This window comes from Orcinus orca, chromosome 19 (genome assembly GCF_937001465.1).
Source record: "Orcinus orca chromosome 19, mOrcOrc1.1, whole genome shotgun sequence".
In the NCBI taxonomy this organism is placed as follows: Eukaryota; Metazoa; Chordata; class Mammalia; order Artiodactyla; family Delphinidae; genus Orcinus; species Orcinus orca.
In genome coordinates this window covers 28,447,183-28,465,974 of record NC_064577.1, presented here as the reverse complement: position 1 = coordinate 28,465,974, position 18,792 = coordinate 28,447,183, and the positions used below count along the sequence as shown (strand labels likewise).

Sequence of the window (18,792 nt, the reverse complement as noted above, 5' to 3'; positions counted from 1 at the left end):
GTGGCGGCGCTCGGTAATCTCAGGCCCCTGTGCAGGCCCCGCCCCGGCTTTTCTCTTTCAGATTCTCGCGAGGTTTGAGGGCGCTGGGCCGGCCCTGGCGGCTGCAATATGGCGGAGGCGGAAGGGGAGAGTCTGGAGTCCTGGCTCAGTGAGTAGTCGCGGCGGATTCTGTTTGCTCTCGAGCCGCGGAGCCGTACCGCCCCACCCGCACCTCTCCGCCGCGTCCCCGGGCCCCGCGGTGGCGCCGCCAGGCAGCCCGCGCCTGGCCTCGCCCGCGCCGCGAGCGTCCCGCGATCACGCCCCTTCCCCAGCAGGACGTCCCGGCCCCTGCTCCCCGTGCTACTGCGCCTTCTCCCGCTCCCGCGAGCAGCGGCGTGAGCTCGGGTCCTGTCCCGTCCCCGCGGGCTCCGGGAAAGCGACAGCCAAGTGCTTCGGGCTGGCATGCATCGGCGCTTGGGGGAGACTGTAGTGGGGCCGCGCGCGGCTGATTCCGGGCCCCCTGCGCCTCCCTGACGAAGGGAAAAGCTCCGGATTTGGGCTGAAACTCCGGGAGCGGTGGGTGTCGCTGAGCATACACACATAGCTTCAGAATTGTGACCATGTATTCGGGAAGTGACCGCTTCGTGCCGGCTGAATGTTTGAAGTGAGAGTAAGCCAAAGTGAGACAGAACAGAGCTCTACCTTCTTCCTGCAGTGACCAAAGCGTGATGAAAGCTATGTTGAGGGGGTGGGGGCGGCTGCTCCCCTCCCCCACCACCGCACGTCTTCGCGAGTCATTCGCTGGTAACCTACTCAGAGCAAAGCTGAGGGGCACAGCATTGATGGTGTAGTTATAGCGGCCTATTGCTATGACTGCTAATTCATACTGCTCTTAAGGAGATACGGGTTAACCTTAGCAGGTAGTATTTGGCTGAAGAGTTAATACGTTGATTTAACTATGGGCTAGAGGAGACCCCTAGAGGCCTCTTTAAGTGAAGACAAATTGGACAGGGTGATAAGACGGGCAAGATGCCTAGATACTGCCTTGTGCAGTATCTGTTATTTACTAGAGCCTGCAGGCTCTTGGAGGTGATGCGTGTTTCCTCCAATTGCCTGACTTTTCTTAATAAGAAACCCTGTTCAGGTGGTTGAACTTAAGTTACGTTTGCAAAACCTGCAGTTGCAGGCAGGTCACAAAGCCTTCTGTATATATGGAACTGTCCTCCAAGGAGCTCAGTGCTCCAAAGACGTTCATTTAATTCATTTATCAAGTATCCCAGCAAAGTAGGTACTTCTGTCACAATTTCACAGAAAGAGGGCACCGTCTCATCAATTCACTTGCCCAGAGCCACCCAACTGGATATAATCACACTGGAATTGGTTCCATTCATAGATATTAATGGGGACATTGGAGTAATTTAAATGATCTAAGCTGAGTTTAATAGGCTAGGTTTAGCGTCAGTTTGAAAGAGCAGACTGACCTGTTTCTGAGAGAGAGTGGAGATGGTGATGGGGGAGAGGGATGGTATCTGTAGAGACTAGAGCTGAGACTGGCCTTTGACCCCTTCCTGTAACTTAGAGTGACACTTGGGGCAGTGGTAAGATTTCTTCCATTCTTACCCTCTGTCCACTTTCCTGGTTCTTATGACTTAATGGTGTGAACTGTACCAATTGAACAAACCAGTGCTTGGAGTTAAGCACCATCTTAGTCTATGTCCTTGTCACTCTGTGGTTTGCTGGAATTTTTTTTTTTAAGATTTATTAATTATTTTATTTTTGGCTGTGTTGGGTCTTAGTTGTGGCACGGGGGCTCTAGTTGAGACGCGTGAGCTCAGTAGTTGTGGCGTGTGGGCTTGGTTGCCCCGCGGCATATGGGATCTTAGTTCCTTGACCAGCAATCTAAACTGCGTCCCCTGCATTGTAAGGCAGATTCTTTACCACTGGACCACCAGGAAAGTCCCAGTTTGCTGGAATTATTACAGAAGCCTCTGCTGGGCCCACTGTCTCAGGCCTCTCCCCTCCCCATATCAGTCCATTCTGCATTCTGCTCCCAGAGAGCACTTCTGTTTAGTTAAGTCATTCTGCTGCTTCCTCTCTGTGGCTTCCTGATATTCTTCCTTACTTTGGTCAGTTGGATGTTCTTGTCCCACCAACACATATTCCTCTTCTTATCTGAAAGCCCTGTTCCCCTTTGTTCCACTACATGCTGTAAAATGCACCCCAGAATCTCCTTCCCCGTAAACCACCTCTTGATTTCAGCCTTCTCCAAAGTCCTGCGTTACAGCAGTTGATCAGTGTCTAGTGACTACCTGCTATGTGTGTGAGGTGTGATGAAAATTAAGAAGTTCAAACAATCTTTGCCTTCAGTTTGAAGAAAGTGATGCTGGAGTGGATACAGCATTTTTAAGTAAAAAGATAAAAGCAAGAGCCATAAATGCTAAAATTCAGACAGTTTCTCTGGGAAATTGGGAATAAGTGGAATGGAAGATGGTTCTCCCAGTGGGGAGATTGCAGTCGAGCTAGGCCCTAAGGAATGGGAAAATTGGCAAAGAAAACACCAGACAGTGATGTGGAGGGAGCGGACCACATCTGGGGTATGCAGTAACAGCTGTTTGGCTGGTTCAAGCAGGGGGTTCCTGTGGGAGTGTGGTGGGAGAGAAAGCTGGGAAGTTAGAAGTTAGAACCAGATTCCGGACCAGCTTGAATTCCAGCCCAAGAAGTTTACGTGTCTACAGTTAGGAGGTCCCCATTGCGACTGTACCTGGTAAAATTAGTGTTTTGTGAAGGTTCATGTTGGTGTTTTTACAAAGGATGGGTTGGAGCAGAAGTTCTGGAAGCAGGTGAGAAGTAAGGAGGTCGGGGAAGGAATAAGAAAAGAAAAAGTGAGAGTTTTAAAAAGACATTGAGGGGACTTCCCTGGCGGTCCAGTGGTTAGGACTTGGTACTCTCACTGCTGAGGGCCCGGGTTCGTTCCCTGGTGAGAGAACTGTTGTAAGATCCCACAAGCTGTGTGACATGCGCCCCCCACCCCCAGAAGAAAATCGAGAAGGAAGGGATTGTGACTGACTGATGAAAATGGGTGAGGAGAGGGAAGGAGTGTTCAAACCTGGGTGCCGGGGGGTGGGGCAAAAGGAGCTTTTGAATGGTGGCAGCATTTATAGAAACAGGGAAGTCAGGAAGTAGAAGTGATGAATTTGTTTTTAGACTCGTTTCTGCACCAAATTAGCACCTAAAATTACACCCTGTCTTGTTTTTTGCTCTGGTGATTTCTCATGGGTTGCACCAGAAGAGCGTGACGTCCTCAAGGGTAGGATCCGAATCTTGTACTTTTCCTGTAGTCCCTCCAGGGCCTACCACGCTGTGTACTTAGTTTTCTATGGCTGCTTAACAAAGACTTGGTGATTGACTAAGTCTCCCTCGATTCCAGACCACAGCACTGCAGGCTGACTCTCGACTCCCTTTCCATCTGTGTCCTTTACGTCATTTGCTACATAGAACTTGTCATCACTGGACTATCTGAGCCGTGTTGGGAAGGCGTAGCCAATGCTGCTGTTTCCATCCCTACTTGACCAACGGTCCACGACAGTCAAGGCTAGAGATGGAACTAAGTTGAAAATGAGAGCAGGAAACATAGAGGCAAAGACACAGACTAGAATAAGGCTTTCAACGGAGCCTCAAAAATAGAAACCTTGAATCAGAGTAGAGCCCAGAGGGGCAGTTCTGGAAGGCAGGACCTGAGAGGAGGCTCTGGTGTCAGCTCCGTGCCAGGTGAAGGAGAGTGTTGAGGGGGTGACAGTTGTGAGTCTGCTGGCGAGGCAGTGGGCAGATGGCGCGATTGAGTCGCCCAGAATCATCCCCAGAGGTTCTTCCAGTTCCCGTGGGTGACTGAGGTCTGCTGTCTGAGCTGGCTGGAGAGTCAGAGGATATACTCAGAAGTGGGACCAACCATGGCTGAAACCAGGGCTTTTTGTGCTCATGTGTAGGCAGAGAGCTCCCTGCGGGTTTGCAGTAAAGAGATCTGTCAAGGGGAAAGGGAGTGGGATTCTAGAGATGTTGAACATAAGTGAAAAGTAAGTGGGAGCGTTCTTGGGAGGAGAAATGCTACAGGAGCTACGGGCAGCCCCGGGCAGAGTACATTGTTTGGTGAATGCCCGTGTGTGGGGAGGGGCTGTCCACATTGTACACTGTATCTGTAAGATGCTTTTCTAGTTGCAAACAGTGGAAGCGAGTGGGCTTCTTTTTCTTATATCACGAGGCATGCGACTGTCCCCAAAATGATGAGAGTGACAGGTGTAGGTATGGCTCCTCAGACCACCTTTTAGTATCTTACAGCCTCTTAACGTCATGAGAACGTTAAGCATCTCAAATGATAGGGATTAGTAACAAAGCCATGCCGATACCTGAGAAAATTTCAGACACCTGGTGAGAGAGACTCAGGGCTTTTCTGGAGGGTAACAGCTAGTAGGTCACTGTGGCAATAAATAGCCCCTCTGATAGAATTAACCTCCCTTCCCTTCAAGCGTGACATTTTGAAGGGCCTGCTAATTCTCTTCTCAGGATTGAGGACTGACATCTCGTTTTTCCTCCAAATATGATCCTAAACCATCAGAATTTTCTTGCAACCAGAGCAGAAACGCTGCCACGCACGCGCAGCGCTGGGCGCTGCAGGTGTTCCCTCTGCTGCCAGCTGGCGTCTGCTGATTCTTGTGACTCCTATTGGAGGGGTAGGGGGTGGCTAGGAGTCCCTGTTAGGATTTGGTCGTGGAGCTAGTGACTTTTAATGTTAGGGGAAAAGGAAGTTAAGAAAACAGTCACGAAGAATCAGAATTTAGGAACACCTAACAACACCCCTTGTTGGGAAGGGCTTTTTACAGGCTCTCACTCTGCTTTTGGCCCCTGTGGAAATCTGCAGGAGGAGGCTGGTACTTAAAAAAGGATCCACGCCTTCAGTCTTCCTTTTGTCTTCCGAACCTGAAGCCCTAAATTTAGCAAACAGCTTGAGAGTGCTTTCTAGAACAGGCCAACTCCAAGATCTGAATCAGAGATGGGAACACATTTAACCACCCTCAGCTGGGGCCATCCTCTATAAGCACAGGTTCTGGGGATAAGAGAGAAGAGAGGACCCACACCAAGTATTAGGAGACTTGGCATTTAGCTCCTGGAATTTAAACCCTCAGTGACCCTCTGAGAACTCTTCAACCCTTGTCTTTGTCCTTGATCATGGAAGACCTTTTAAACTTAAGGGTGGGGACTTCCCTGGTGGCGCAGTGGTTAAGAATCCGCCTGCCAATGCAGGGGACAAGGGTTCGAGCCCTGGTCCGGGAAGATCCCACATGCCGCAGAGCAGCTAAGCCCATGCGCCACAACTACTGAGCCTGTGCTCTAGAGCTCTCGTGCCACAACTACTGAAGCCCGCACACCTAGAGCCCGTGCTCCGCAACAAGAGAAGCCACCGCAGTGAGAAGCCCGCGCACCGCAACGAAGAGTAGCCCCCGCTCGCCGCAACTAGAGAAAGCCCACGCGCAGCAACGAAGACCCAACGCAGCCAAAAATAAATAAACAAATAATAATAAACTTAAGGGTGCTGGGACTTCCGTGGTGGTCCAATGGTCGGGGGAATTAAGATCCCACATGCTGCATAGTGCAGCCAAAAACAAAAACAAAACAACAAAACAAAACTTAAGGGTGCAGATTACTCAAGCTCAGGTTCTGTTTCTGCAACCCCAGGGACAGATAGCACAGTGATTGGTGCTCAGAGGGGTTCAGTAAATGTTGCTAGCTTGCCTTAAAATGAGAGGCTTAGGATTTGTTTTCTCTTTCGTTCGTGACTTTCAAAATATTGGACAGAAAGTGGTATTTGTATTTGACTTGCTTTCTGACTGAACTATTGAGTCTTTTCTCCTAGAGAAGAAATTTCTTCACATCAGTGCCTAAAAAGCGTGAGGAAAACCTTCCATACTTTCCTTCCTAAGGAGGAAAACCCTCCTTACTCTTTATAACAACCGTACTCTTCTTTGTTCTGTCCCAAGATAAAGCCACGAATCCTTCCAACCGCCAGGAGGACTGGGAATACATAATTGGCTTTTGTGATCAGATCAACAAAGAGCTTGAAGGGTGAGTCTCAAAGCTGTTAGGGGGCAGGTAAGAGGTAGTTGACTGGAAAAGTAAAAAACTGTGGCCAAGGAGGGCTAGCCAGATGGCCTCGGGTCAGTGTCCTGAAAGTGTGGTCTGCTTGTCTCCCAGGCCACAGATCGCCGTCCGACTGCTGGCCCATAAGATCCAGTCTCCGCAGGAATGGGAGGCAGTCCAGGCCCTGACGGTAGGTTCTTCGTGCTGACGGTGGATCTTCGTGAGCCCGCTGGGATCTCTCAGGGGCTCAGGGCTCACACCCTCAGCCAGCTGAACACCCTCGATACAGACTAGACATACCTGGACCTTGCTCAGTCAGCTGTGCCACAAGTGTGTGTGCCCCTGTGCCAGGCACTGAGCTTCACGGATGGCTGAAGCGTGGGCACAAGGTCTAGTGGGAAAAGCAGGGTGGCTGAGGGAGGGAACGAGGGGCAGGGGCCCTGGGCTGTGGGTGAGGCTCAGAGAGGGCTTCTTGAAGAGAGGCTGACAGAGCTGTCTTGCCAGGTGAGAGTTGGCCAAGTGTGATTCATCCTGTAGCTAAAAATAATGCCGGTTACTAGTGAAGGCATCACACCAACAGGCAGATCCTAGCGTTTATTCAGACTAAGGGGGGTCAGGACGTGGAGCCGTGTGCGGCACGCAGGCGCCTCCCGGGCTCTCCCCTAAGCCAGGGGGCTCAGGTTCTCTCCTGACTTGGTTCAGCTCCTGGAAAACCGGGAGAGGGGGACACGGTCGTGGAAAAGGCACTTAGCCCACGCACATGGCTCTGCTGTGTCCTCCGGAGAGCAATGGCCTTAGAACAGTGGTTCTTGACTGGGGGCAGTTTTGTCCCCCAGGGTACATTGGGCAATGTCTGGAGACGCTTTTGGCTGTCACAGGTCAGGAGGTGCTACTGGCATCTAGTGGGTAGAGGCCAGGGGTGCTGCTGAGGACAGGCTTCTACAACAAGTGACCGGCCCAAAACGTCAGCAGTGGTGCAGTTGAAAAACCCCGCTTTACAAGGACAGAAGCCAGGGAAGGGGGCAGCACTGGGGTGGTCTGCTCCTTGGAGGAAAACTCAAGGCAGGTCCTATGGGCCCCAGAAGGAAAGTAGATGGGGGCCGGGGGAGGGGAAGTAGTGTACCATCTACAATGAAGAAAACAGAATTTAACAGAATTCTCTCCCACCTCCCCAAAACGTTGATCAGCTTATGGAAAGAACCCTGGACCCTGAGAGAGGCGTGTGCTCTCTGGGTCTCCGTCTCCTCACCTGTAAAACACAAGGGCAGAACTGCAGGCAGGCACCTTCCAGGACTGACACTCGATCTGTCTTGGTATCTGGGTCTCAGGGTTTTTTACTTTAGTTCCTGTTGAGCTTCCCCAGGAGAGGTTTACAGTTTGAGGGGCTCTTTCGTCAGTAATCCTGTTGCGCTGATGTCCCCTGGGGCAGTGCACGCCTCTTTTCCTGGTTAGTTCCTTCCTTGGGTGAGTATTTATTCAGCGCTCCCTCTGTGTGGGGTCTGGCCGAGTGCCAGGTCCCAGGCCTGAGCGCCGCGCCTTTGTGTGGTCCAGGTGCTGGAGGCCTGCATGAAGAACTGTGGGAGGAGATTTCATAACGAAGTGGGAAAGTTCCGGTTTTTGAATGAGTTGATCAAAGTCGTCTCTCCAAAGGTAAGTCAGTGGCAGTTTCCTCGTTTCTAGGAACTTCTTTCGTACCCCGCCCCATCTTACTGGCTTTCACTGCACAGACCAGCATCTCCATGGATCTGAGATTCCCTGGGTCCTGTCCTCAGAGAGCTAGGCTCTGACAGTAGCAGGATGTCCAGACAGGGCTCCCAGTCTAAACGTGACAGGTGGTGTGGCAGCAGCTGTGCACATGTCAGGGGAGGGCCTGTGTAGCGTTGGACCCTGGGCTTCTAGTGACAGCAGTCACTCTTCCTCGCCTGCCTCACGTGGACACGAGCAGCTGGCCTCCCTCATCACCGGGCTTCCATCGCACACTAGTGTTGCCTAAGCTCTGGGCACCCACTTACGGCAGAGGGAACAATTCTTCATAGCAAAGAGGTTCTCATTAACTCCTCTGAGGGAAAGTGCAGTTCTGTTTCTGGCAGACTGTGTGTGGAAACGCCATGAGGAGCTCCCAGCCCCCGGCCTGACTACCGTCTATACGCCGGATGGATACGGCCGTGTGCGGGCCGTGTGCAGGCCGTCTCCTGCCCTCCCCTCCCAGTACTGTCGCACTCACGCCTCACACCTGCAGGTTTGGAGGAAGCTTGAGGACTGTATCCAACTAGCGACCATTACACTGCCGTGAAGAGAGCGCTCCCTCTGTCTCTGCCTCCAGACTGCGCTAAGTTTTCCCATTTCCTTTTGCCTCTTAGTACCTGGGGGACAGGGTGTCTGAGAAAGTGAAGACCAAGGTTATTGAGCTGCTTTATAGCTGGACGTTGGCGCTGCCGGAAGAATCCAAGATCAAGGATGCCTACCACATGTTGAAGAGACAGGGTATGCGCCTGCCTTCCCTCAGCCTCAAAGCAGCCCTGAAGGCTGGCCAAGGCCAGGAAGAATGAGGGGTGTCCGCCTAAGACAGCGGGAGGGGCTGGGCTGTAAGGGAATGAGGGGGCTGCGGCCCGCAGGCCTGGTCCCAGGGAGCGCCCCCTTGCTGCATGAGGAGGGGAAAGAGCGCGGCCCAGCCTGCGCGAACGCTGCCCCGTCCCATTTCAGGCATTGTGCAGTCGGACCCGCTGATCCCTATGGACAGGACACTGATCCCCTCTCCGCCACCTCGTCCCAAAAACCCTGTTTTTGATGATGAGGAGAAGTCCAAGGTAAAGTGCATTCCAGCCTGCAGCGTCCTCAGATGAGGTGCGGGCTTGCTCAGTGCTGTGGGGAGCTCCGGTCCTGTGTTCTCCCCAGGTGGGGAGTTGCCTGTTCCTCTACCTCTGATACCCTCCTCTTCCAGCTTTTAGCCAAGTTGTTGAAAAGCAAAAACCCAGATGACCTGCAGGAGGCCAACAAGCTCATCAAGTCCATGGTGAAGGAAGTGAGTGGGTCCCGAGCCTTGGGGTGGAAGATCCCGTGGCCACAGAGCAGAGGCCCCTTCCCCTGGTGCTGCGCCTGTTGTTTGCCCTGTCCCCAGCCCTCACCTGGAAGGAGGAGCATGGGAGCTTCTGGGGGAGAATGGGATAGAGGAGCACGAGTAGCTGGGGCCAAGTTTGGGGGTAGGGAGGACTGTTGCTTTAAAAGAAAAACTGTAGATTGGGTCTGAGGCCAGTGGTTCCCAAGAGTCATGCATTGAGGGCAGAAGTAGAGACACAGACGTAGAGAACAAACGTATGGACACCAAGGGGGAAAAGTGGCCCGGGGAGGGGGGGGATGAAAAAAAAAAGAATCATGCACTGAAACAAGCTTCCGTGGGACTGGCCTCTGCTCTCGTGTTCTCTGGGAAGGTGTGAGCCTTGCCTGTCGGGATTCTGGGGGGCAGTGGGACGGGTCCAGTTGAGCTCTTTCTCCTGGATCCTCTGATGCAGGATGAGGCGCGGATCCAGAAGGTGACCAAGCGTCTGCACACTTTAGAGGAGGTTAATAACAACGTCAAGCTGCTCGGCGAGATGCTGCTTCATTACAGCAAGGAGGATTCTTCAGAGGCAGATAAAGAGCTCATGAAGGTAGGCCCCGCTCTGGGAGGGCCAGGCTCCGGGGAAGGGAGCCAGCCTTCGCCGAGTCCCAGCCTAAGACGCTGCTACGCACCTGGTGTTCCCTCACCTCTTAACCGGCACAGCAGCCAGGTAGAGGGGAGTGCGTCCCCATTTTGCACACGAGCCATGGCTGACTTGCGCAGGGTGCGCGCGCTCCACGGACCCCTACATCTACGCGACTCTGCAGACCTGCTCCGGGGCGCGCCTTTGCTCCACCTCGCTTTCTGCCTCGGGGACATCTGGGCAGAGAGGCCAGCCCTGTGCCCCTGATGCTCACCTCAGCCCTCGGTCACATAGATACTCTGAATTCTGAGACATGTGCCAGCCTGGGAGGCAGGAAGGGACATACTGTCCTGGTGACTTCTCCGCCTGAACAGGCGTCTTGGGTGACACAGAGTGGTGGAGGCAGGTGGCAAGATGTGTGCTCCGAGCCCAGCTCTGCCGGTAACTGACCGTGGTACCAGGGGAGCCCGCGGCTGGGCGTGAACGCTGAGTTAGATGCTCTCCAAGAACCCTGCCAGCTCCAGTTTTTCTGCCTGGGTCTCTTCTAGGAGCTGTTTGATCGGTGTGAGAGCAAGAGGCGGACGTTATTCAAACTAGCCAGCGAGACAGAGGACAACGACAGCAGTTTAGGTGAGTGAAGAGGGATTGACAAAGATGAGCTGGGAGTCGGGATGTGTGAGGTGGGACGCCGTCACGGCCAGGAGTAAGAAGTCTCTCTCCATTCTAGGGGACATCCTGCAGGCCAGTGACAACCTCTCCCGGGTCATCAACTCTTATAAAACAGTCGTTGAAGGGCAGGTCATCAATGGTGAGGTGGTCACCTCAGCCATTCCTGACTCTGAAGGTAAAGTGTTCTGGTTCCCCACTCCCGACCCCTCTGGACCAGCCCCGGTCCCCACCACCAGGCCACGGTGCAGGTTGACCAGTGTGTCATCCCACAGGGCCCGAGGGGCTTCTCAGCCACTCCAAGCGGTCCCCCTTGGAGGTCTGCACAGGGTCTCCCCTGCTTGCCTTCTCCGCTGGCTTTTCAGCCTTCACCTGGCACAGGTGCTCTGGGATTAGGCCAGAGGCTGTGTCAGGGTTCCCCCTCCCTCTGTGCAGCCACTCGTGTGGCCCCTGATTATTCCTGTCCCCTTCCCTTCGTCCATCCAGGAAACCACCGTTCCAGTAACCAAGGCACTCTCATTGACCTTGCCGAGCTGGATGCGCCGAGCAGCTTGTCCCCAGTGCTGGCCCCCGTACCCCGCCCCTCGGGCATCCCTATCCTCCCTCCGCCCCCCCAGGCCTTGGGACCCGGGCGCAGCCACTCGTCCAGCCAGGCTGAGGCCCCGCCGGGACCCAGCAGCACAGGCCACACCCTCAGCCTGCTGGACGAGGAGCTGCTCTGCTTGGGTGCGTCCTGGGGGCTGGAAAGGGCTTCTGGTGGGGCCGGTAGGGAAGCTAGGCACGTGGGAGCGGGAGGTCTGAGGGGCCCGTGTGCTTAGCGAGGGTGGCGGAGGAGGCTTCCGCTGTAGGCAGAGAGCCAAGTGCAGTGTCCCTCAGGGGGAGCAGAGCGGACCCAGTGTCTCGCTCTGCTCTCCTTTCCCCGGGAGGTGCCCCCTCAACGTAAGGACTGAAGCGGATCCGCTCCCCTCTGGAGGCTGCCTGGGGGACACCTCTCCACCCTGTCACCCACGGATGCCCCGCTGGTCACGTGACCCTACCTCGGTTGAGGTGGGGCTGGGACTGCCCAAGCCCAGAGCCTCTTCTCACCTCAGTCGTCTTCTCTGTTCTCAGGTCTCACCGACCCAGCCCCCTGTGCTCCTCCCAGAGAGTCAGCTGGAAACAGCCAGTGGCCCCTGTTCCAGGTAGGGGCACAGGTGACATGACTGCAGGGCTGACAGCCTTCACTTCCTACTGTCCTCCCCCTCCCCACTAGTCCTCAGCTGCAGTTGTCTGCTGTCTTGACCCCTTAGGGCACCACGCCGGATACGGCGCTTTCCCTGCCCTGTCCTTGGAGGACAGGGGCTGCTCGTCCAGAAGGGCTGCAGTAGGGCCCCCAGTAAAGGGGTGGGGGGTGGAGAGCCCAGATCCCAAGCCGCTCGCAGGGCCCTTCGCGCCCTCTGCTCACTCACGCTTTCCGTTCCCCACAGAACGAACAGTCGAACCTGGACTTCTTCAGCCCCAAACCTGGAACTGGTGCCTGTAGCCTCTCAGATGGGCCTCTCCTGCAGCCCTCAGCAGCCCCCGCAGGCAACTCCCAGGCCCCCGTGGTCCCAGCCAGCGTTCCAGCCCCCCCGGCCGGCTCCTTCTCATTTTCCACCGGCCTGGCCCCAGCTTCGGCCCCCAAGGCTGAGCCTGCGGCCCCCGGGCACCATGGTTCAGCTTTGGGCGACAGCACCGTGCGCCAGCTGGACGCCCTTGATCAGCTTCTAGAAGAGGCCAAAGCGTAATGAGTGGGAGAGGGGCTGGTGGGGAGGGCAGGCCCGGGCGTGGCAGAGCTAGAGGCAGCTCCAGAGGGGTCATGAGTGTTCCCTCTCAGTCTGGAATCTGGAAGCTAGGGAGGGGAAGAACCGGCTCTAGCCTGGCGGCCTTAGTGAGGGGCAGCCCAGCAGCTCTGCCTGGTCTCTGACGTGCCCTGTTCTCCTTCCTGCCTCCCAGGACCTCAGGCCTGGTGAAACCCGTCTCCTCTGGCTTCTTCGCTGGCGCTGCCACCTCCCCTCTGCTGCCCACCAGCACCTCAGCTAGACCTCTCCTCCCCTTCTCCACGGCGCCCGGCAGCCCTCTCTTCCAGCCACCTGCCTTCCAGTCCCAGGGCAGCCCCGTGCAGGGGCCCGAGCTCTCCCTGACCAGTGTCCACGTCCCCCTGGAGTCCATCAAGCCTAGTAGGTGTTCACGGAGGCTTGGGGTGAGAGGGGAGGTGGGGCTCACAACTTACAGTGTTGTGGGGGACACGACAGGGGTGGCAGGGTACAGGCTCTCCAGGCCGGGGTCCCTTAGAGCCGCACGTGGCCCACCTGACCGCTGTCTCAGCCTGTGCTTGTTCCCACCGTGCACTCTCGGGAGGTCCTGCAGAAGTGGAGCCTCTGTCACAGGGCCGCCGCGCCCTCCCGCTTGGCTGTGGTGTCTGCTGGCTGTCTTCAGCCTTCCTCTCCTTCCACACTCACGCGCCCCCTTCTTACAGGCAGCGCCCTTCCTGTGACAGCCTATGATAAAAATGGCTTCCGCATCCTCTTCCATTTTGCCAAGGAGTGTCCTCCAGGACGGCCTGACGTGCTGGTGGTGGTGGTGTCCATGCTGAATACGGCTCCCTTGCCTATCAAGAGCATCGTGCTGCAGGCTGCAGTGCCCAAGGTACCCCCGGCTTCCTGGAGCCTCAAGAGGCAGAATTCACCTGTATCTTGCACCCACTGCGTCCAATCCCAGTTCCATCTCAGGGGCACCTGCAGTCTCTTCAAAGGAGCTTCTCTCTCTCTCTCTCTCTTTAGTCAATGAAAGTGAAGTTGCAGCCACCCTCTGGGACAGAACTCTCTCCGTTTAGCCCCATCCAGCCACCTGCAGCCATCACCCAGGTCATGCTGCTGGCCAATCCACTGAAGGTGAGCTAGAACTGGGGATCCCAGCCTAAAGCCCTGGCTGCCCCAGGTTAGGGCTCGGGAATATCACCTCCCAACCTGGAGTGTTGTGATACCACAGCCATTAACATGCGTCCCTTCTCCACCCTGGTTCAGTGGCTGAGTGAGGACGAGGTGGTAGGAGCAGGGCCTGTCCCACAGCACAGACAGGGCCCCACGGGTATCACAGAAGACAGCGTCTCACACGCTGCCCCTCTGCCGCAGGAGAAGGCGAGGCTTCGGTACAGGCTGACCTTCGCCTTGGGGGAGCAGCTGAGCACGGAGGTGGGGGAGGTGGACCAGTTCCCCCCTGTGGAGCAGTGGGGGAGCCTGTGACCCCAGAGGACACTGTCATCTGCACTTTGGAGCCCAGGCAGGCTGCCCTGAGACGGGAGGCTCTCCAGGTCCGGACCTTCTTCACGTCCTGACTGCAGTGCTTAAGAGCTTTGATGTGGAACAGGGGGCCTGGGTATTGCTTCCAGGAGCCGAGCAGCTGCTGTGATGATCTCTCCTCCTCTGGCCCCCTAAAAGGACCTGTTTTTATCTACCTGTGTGACTTGAAGTGGCCACGTGCATCAGGGGTGGGGAGTGGCCCCAGACTCTGCACCCCTGCCCTGGGAACATGGACCCAGGGCTGGAGTAGGTTTTTCCCCTGCGTTGGCGTCCTTTGATGCCACAGAGGGGGAGGTCTCCAAAGACAGACTCAGGGCCCTCCCTCAAGGACCACGTCCTCACAGCCCCAGAGGTCTCAGCTCCCCGTTGCTGCTCCGTGCTTCCCCTTGGCAGGCTCCTGCTCCCATCTCCAGGGAGGTGGGCAAAGCCCAATGGTCCTGAACGGCCCTGGGCCCAGAGTAAGGAGTTGGTGTGCTGCCAGATCTCCAACCCTGCCCTCCATGGGCAGCGTCATCCTGGAGTGGCCACTGGATAATGAGTTGTGTGCTTGTCCCTGGTGGTGGCAGGCTGTGTCCTATGGACATCGCAGCAGGATGAGGAACTCAACTCAAGCTATTAGAAACAGTAGAACTTGGCCTCATGGCAGCCTAAACTGCAGATAGGAAGGAAAGATGGAAGAGAACCAGTGTTTTCCTCCGGAAGCAGGTCCTCAGCACTTTCTGGGAGAAGTGTGCCTCCTGCTACGGGAGCAGGCCATCCTACTCACTCACTACCTCTTGCTCCGCATGAAATAAACTGCTGTCCTGCCCTTCACGCCTCTGAAGGGGAGGACGACTCCCAGCGCCCTGTGTCCTCCTGCTTCAGCCTCCCCTGCCTCCCACCAGATGGCCTGTGGTGTGGCACGTGACTGATTGGGAACAGGAGGCCTCAGGGTCAGGCACGTTGCACTAGTTCTATGTCCATACCTGCTGCCCAGAAACCCTGTCCCCAGCTGCCCAGGGGCACTGTCAGCAAGATGTTGGGTCTGGAGGTGGTGAGATTAGGGGCCTTGCTTGAATCGAGTCACCAGACCCTATTGCTTCAACAGTGCTCAGCCCAAGTTTCTCCACCCACTGGATGGAACGGGGCCGGGGACTCTAGGCCTCACGGGGCAACAGCAGAGTGAGAACCACCAGCTGGGGAAAGAGCGCACAGCTCACCTGAGCTCAGCTGGATAGGCTCAGAGCCATCTCTGGGGAAAGGTGGCACAAACCATGTTCCCTGACCCCTCCCTGCTCCTTGCCAGGCTTCCTCACTCCATCAACATAGAGGTCATCTCCCCTTCCCTCCCACTGTTGGCAAGCAGGTTTCACTGCTTCACTAGGACAGTCAAAAGTGAATCAATTTCACTACTTAAGGAATAAATCCAAGAGCTTTCCAGAGACGGGCTGCTGCAGCCCTGGGAAGGTCTGTGGGACTACAACATGGAAATGTACCTTTATAAGCTTCAGACTTTAAAATTATTTATGAGTGTTACTTGTTACTATTGAGGTCACTGCTTCGTGACAAAAAACTCTACTGGATATATCAACTGCTGCCCTTGTTCTGCTGCATGTCAAATAAACCATTTTCACCCCATTTGGAATCCTCCTAATACAGACACCAATCGCCCCAGTGTGGGGGAAGGTGCCACTTACGAATTCCAAATGTAGACAGGTGGATATGCTGGCATCACCTGAGGGCTGCTGCTGAAAGGTAAGGTTCCTAGACCGTTTTCTTTTTTAAAGAAGATAACTGGAAAGTTAACAGATGATTGTGAGGTGAAGCCAAATTTCAGAAGCACAAGTAAACCACTGAATGCTCTTGTCCAAGTTTCTGCTTTCAAGCAGGAGGGCACTGCACTCACCGTAACTTCTGGGGGTGGCTTTTTCTCGAAGACAGCTACCTCAGGTTTACGGTGGTGGTAGATAAAAACTCCCTAGATGTAAGAACTGTAAGTTCTATAAGAACTTGCCTTCTATTTGCAAAAGAAAACATTTATTCTTTTAAAAACGTATATACATTGCCTTACAAAGATAACATGTTGGAGCTGGCCTCAGGAACCTTCCAATGAGCCTTCTTTTATGATTGACCGGGCAAGATTCCGTGCAAGAGCAAGTCTCAGCATTTCCACCTTGGTGGTCTCTACGTCATCATCCTAAAAGCAAAGAGCCTGCATGAGGCACAGCAGGAAGTTTACCTTCTTTATAGTTCCCAAGACTCTCAAATCCAAAGGTAGATAAAAGGCATACAACATTCAGTAGTATCTTCCAGCAAGTTCTCAATATTAAAAGATGGAGCTGCATGCAAAGGACCACTGTGACTGACTGACAGGAAAGAAAAAACAGACGAGAACACTAGAATCACCCCATTTTCTCCTAAAATAAGTTGGCGTGTCACAGTTACAGGTTAAGAGGTATCTTAAGAGGCATGTGAGTTTGTAAGGGGCCAACATCTCGGGGTGGGGGTACACCTGAGCTAGAAGGAGCCTTTTCTCATCTCCATTGTGGTACCAACAAACTGGAAAAGCTCAGCTGACCTGGAGTTGCTGGGCATCAGGCTCTCCACGCACTGGTCTTCCTGAGGTCAAGTCCTCCAGACATCTCATCAGCTCGTATGTTTGCTCTGCTGAAAAAATCACCTAGGGGAGAGACGCTGCTTAGCTTAGCTGCTCCCCAGCCAAAGCCTGCAGTGGTTTGGGCACGGGCTCAAGCCGAGACAGCCTTTCTTGTATCTCACTTGGAGAAGTGTGCTTTCTGTATGCAACCCTGGGAGGGTAGAGCAGCCCCCCATTCTCACTCCCAGCTCTTGTCAGGGTCCTGGGCTGAGCACTGTCAGTAGACAGATGCCACATTTCAAATTAAGTAGTTTTTCTTGTGTAGATAATGGATATCCAGAGTGGGCGCTATAGGGGAATACACGCATGCATGCGCACACGCACAGAAGAAGATCACTGTGGACTCAACCTGTACCTGTTTCTGTTCCAAAAGGGGCAAGGCATCTGTTAGTAGTGTCATCCAGAAAGTACGGGGGGCAATCTGGGACGTCATCAACGACAGGAGAAGAGAAGCAGCATCGACGAAACGCTTCTCCCCATATAACCGGTGGAACTCGCGGTACTTTCCTGTTGAGAGCAGAGCACACTAAGTCACCTCTGACCCTAAACAAAAGAGACCCCAGGCCAGCCTTTCCACAGAGCAAGGAAATTCTTCCAGAGTGGCCTCCAAGCTCACGGGCCAACAAGACCAAAAGGATTCAAAATACACGCTTAAAAGGGGTTCCAGGGCTTCCCTGGTGGCACAGTGGTTGGGAGTCCACCTGCCGATGCAGGGGACGCAGGGGACACGGGTTCGTGCCCCGGTCCGGGAAGATCCCACATGCCGCAGAGCGGCTGGGCCCGTGAGCCATGGCCGCTGAGCCTGCGCGTCTGGAGCCTGTGCTCCGCAATGGGAGAGGCCACAACAGTGAGAGGCCCGTGTACTGCAAAAAAAAAGGGGGTTCCAGAGAGCCAAACCTGGGAGAATATAAGCATCAATATAAACAAGAGTCATGAATTATATAACAGATTGAATAAAATAACCCATAAGGCCATTACTGATGTAAATGAAAGAATAAACGGGGACAAAGAGGAAGCCTGCCATACAGTGGAATGCCAACTATGAAACACAAGGACTGGCAGATGAGAAAATCACCAGTAGTTACTAAAACTAGTGGGTCAAAGTTTGATGAGAAACAAGACATTTAAATAATCCCAAAGTATCCCTCCACAAATTGTTAAAGGGAAAATCTTTACACGTGATCAAGGTGAACTCCACCAATAAGGGGACGACACTGAGGAGGACACATCACCTCAGTGGAATTCCTGCCCAAATAGATAATCTGAGGCTGCTCATGGATAATCCCCAAGTGAGAACATTCTACAAGAGAGCTGCACTGACTCTTCAAAAATGTCAAGATTAAGGAAGCACCAAGAAAGGCAGAGGCACTAACGAGCCATGAAAACTAAATGCGTGAACCGAGACAAAGTGAAGGACGTTACTGGGACAACTGATGGAATCAGATACGGATTAGATGAGAGTATTATATCAACGTTGAGCCTCCTGATTTTCATAACTGGTTATATAAGAGAATGTTCTTATTCTTAACAAATACGTGCTCAGGTATTTATGGAGAAAGTCTCCATATAAATCTCCAACTTATTTTCCGACTGTTCCCCAACAACCTGATTAAGAGAATAAAACAAATGAGGCAAAGTATACATAACTGGTGAATCTGGATAAAGTGCGTATGGGAGTTCCTTATTCTTTACACTACTTTCACAACTTCTAAGCTTGAAATTACCAGAAAATAAAACGTTACCAAGAAATATCCTTTGCAGAGACTGGTACACAGGGTTCTATGTGTTTTAGACTGGAGAAGCCTAGAACAGTCCCTCCAATCTCCATAACTGTCCACCTGTGCTGAAGGTCCAGGGGACAGAGCCCAGAGAGACTCACCCAGGAACGTCAGTCGATCACTAAGCATCATGGCTGGCCCCAGGTTGTCAATGAGATCCAAATCAGAAAAGCAGCCTCGCTCACAGTAATCCCTGAGGAACCTATAAGGCCCGGCCCAGAGGTCAGAGCAGCAGTCCCAGGCCCACCTCCTCAGCCTCCCAACTGCCCAGGCAGTACCCAGGAAGCACACACAGACTGAGCCCACCTGTCTGAGACTAGCGTGGCGAAGGCGGCATCTTTGGCTCGAATGCTCCAAGAGAGGGCGGAGCCCAGGCGATTGTTGCGGACAGCTTTCATGGCCAAGATCTTACAAATGCTGCGAACTTTGCAGGGAAACAGTAAAGATGAAACTTTCACCCTACAAATCACTCCATTCCTGAACCCTGCTGGGATAGGGGCAGCTTCCCAGCTCCTCTGAGCTTTACACGGCTTCTCTGTGGGCTGCAAATACAGTCTGGCCTGCAGAACTAGGAACTTTGAGGTTTATAAATTGTCTCCTGGCAG

General features: G+C 53.9%; 2 protein-coding genes across 7 annotated transcripts in view; one reads left to right on the top strand and one right to left on the bottom strand.

The window, feature by feature from the left end:
• Positions 1 to 7: 7 nt before the first annotated feature.
• On the top strand, positions 8 to 16,417 carry GGA3 (golgi associated, gamma adaptin ear containing, ARF binding protein 3). 5 transcript variants are annotated; one of them, XM_033438460.2, is made up of 18 exons: positions 196 to 555; positions 6,009 to 6,093; positions 6,223 to 6,298; positions 7,437 to 7,572; positions 7,660 to 7,758; positions 8,469 to 8,592; positions 8,812 to 8,915; positions 9,050 to 9,130; positions 9,618 to 9,755; positions 10,337 to 10,418; positions 10,516 to 10,632; positions 10,941 to 11,180; positions 11,565 to 11,635; positions 11,921 to 12,216; positions 12,429 to 12,652; positions 12,952 to 13,121; positions 13,256 to 13,366; positions 13,607 to 15,391. In XM_033438460.2, exons 5-18 carry the CDS (start codon positions 7,675 to 7,677, stop codon positions 13,715 to 13,717), a joined length of 1,953 nt encoding a protein of 650 aa, XP_033294351.1. In that variant the 5' UTR covers positions 196 to 555; positions 6,009 to 6,093; positions 6,223 to 6,298; positions 7,437 to 7,572; positions 7,660 to 7,674; the 3' UTR covers positions 13,718 to 15,391. The 5 variants fall into 5 exon arrangements, 4 of the variants coding, with proteins under 4 accessions (XP_033294347.1, XP_004275516.1, XP_033294351.1 ...); XM_033438456.2 differs by lacking the exons at positions 196 to 555; positions 7,437 to 7,572; positions 13,607 to 15,391 and adding exons at positions 8 to 148; positions 15,413 to 16,417; XM_004275468.4 differs by lacking the exons at positions 196 to 555; positions 7,437 to 7,572 and adding an exon at positions 8 to 148.
• NUP85 (nucleoporin 85) overlaps positions 15,769 to 18,792 on the bottom strand; it is a 28,139-nt gene continuing 25,115 nt past the window's right edge. Inside the window, exons 15-19 of one of the 2 annotated variants that reach the window (XM_033438461.2) lie at positions 18,494 to 18,611; positions 18,289 to 18,389; positions 16,765 to 16,916; positions 16,332 to 16,433; positions 15,769 to 15,965 (exon numbers count right to left, since the gene is read on the bottom strand). In XM_033438461.2, coding sequence (XP_033294352.1) covers positions 15,951 to 15,965; positions 16,332 to 16,433; positions 16,765 to 16,916; positions 18,289 to 18,389; positions 18,494 to 18,611 — 488 coding nt within the window. In that variant the 3' untranslated portion in view covers positions 15,769 to 15,950. The remainder of the gene's footprint in view (positions 15,966 to 16,331; positions 16,434 to 16,764; positions 16,917 to 18,288; positions 18,390 to 18,493; positions 18,612 to 18,792) is intronic. The other variant, XM_004275466.4, reaches the window with a different exon arrangement.

Excerpts from the sequence above, each read along its gene's own strand:
- GGA3 (XM_004275468.4), top strand. The coding sequence starts at position 109 with ATGGCGGAGGCGGAAGGGGAGAGTCTGGAGTCCTGGCTCA. Across the intron at positions 12,217-12,428 it reads CTTCTAGAAGAGGCCAAAGC|GACCTCAGGCCTGGTGAAAC; the intron begins GTAATGAGTGGG and ends CCTGCCTCCCAG. Across the intron at positions 13,122-13,255 it reads TGCAGGCTGCAGTGCCCAAG|TCAATGAAAGTGAAGTTGCA; the intron begins GTACCCCCGGCT and ends CTCTCTCTTTAG.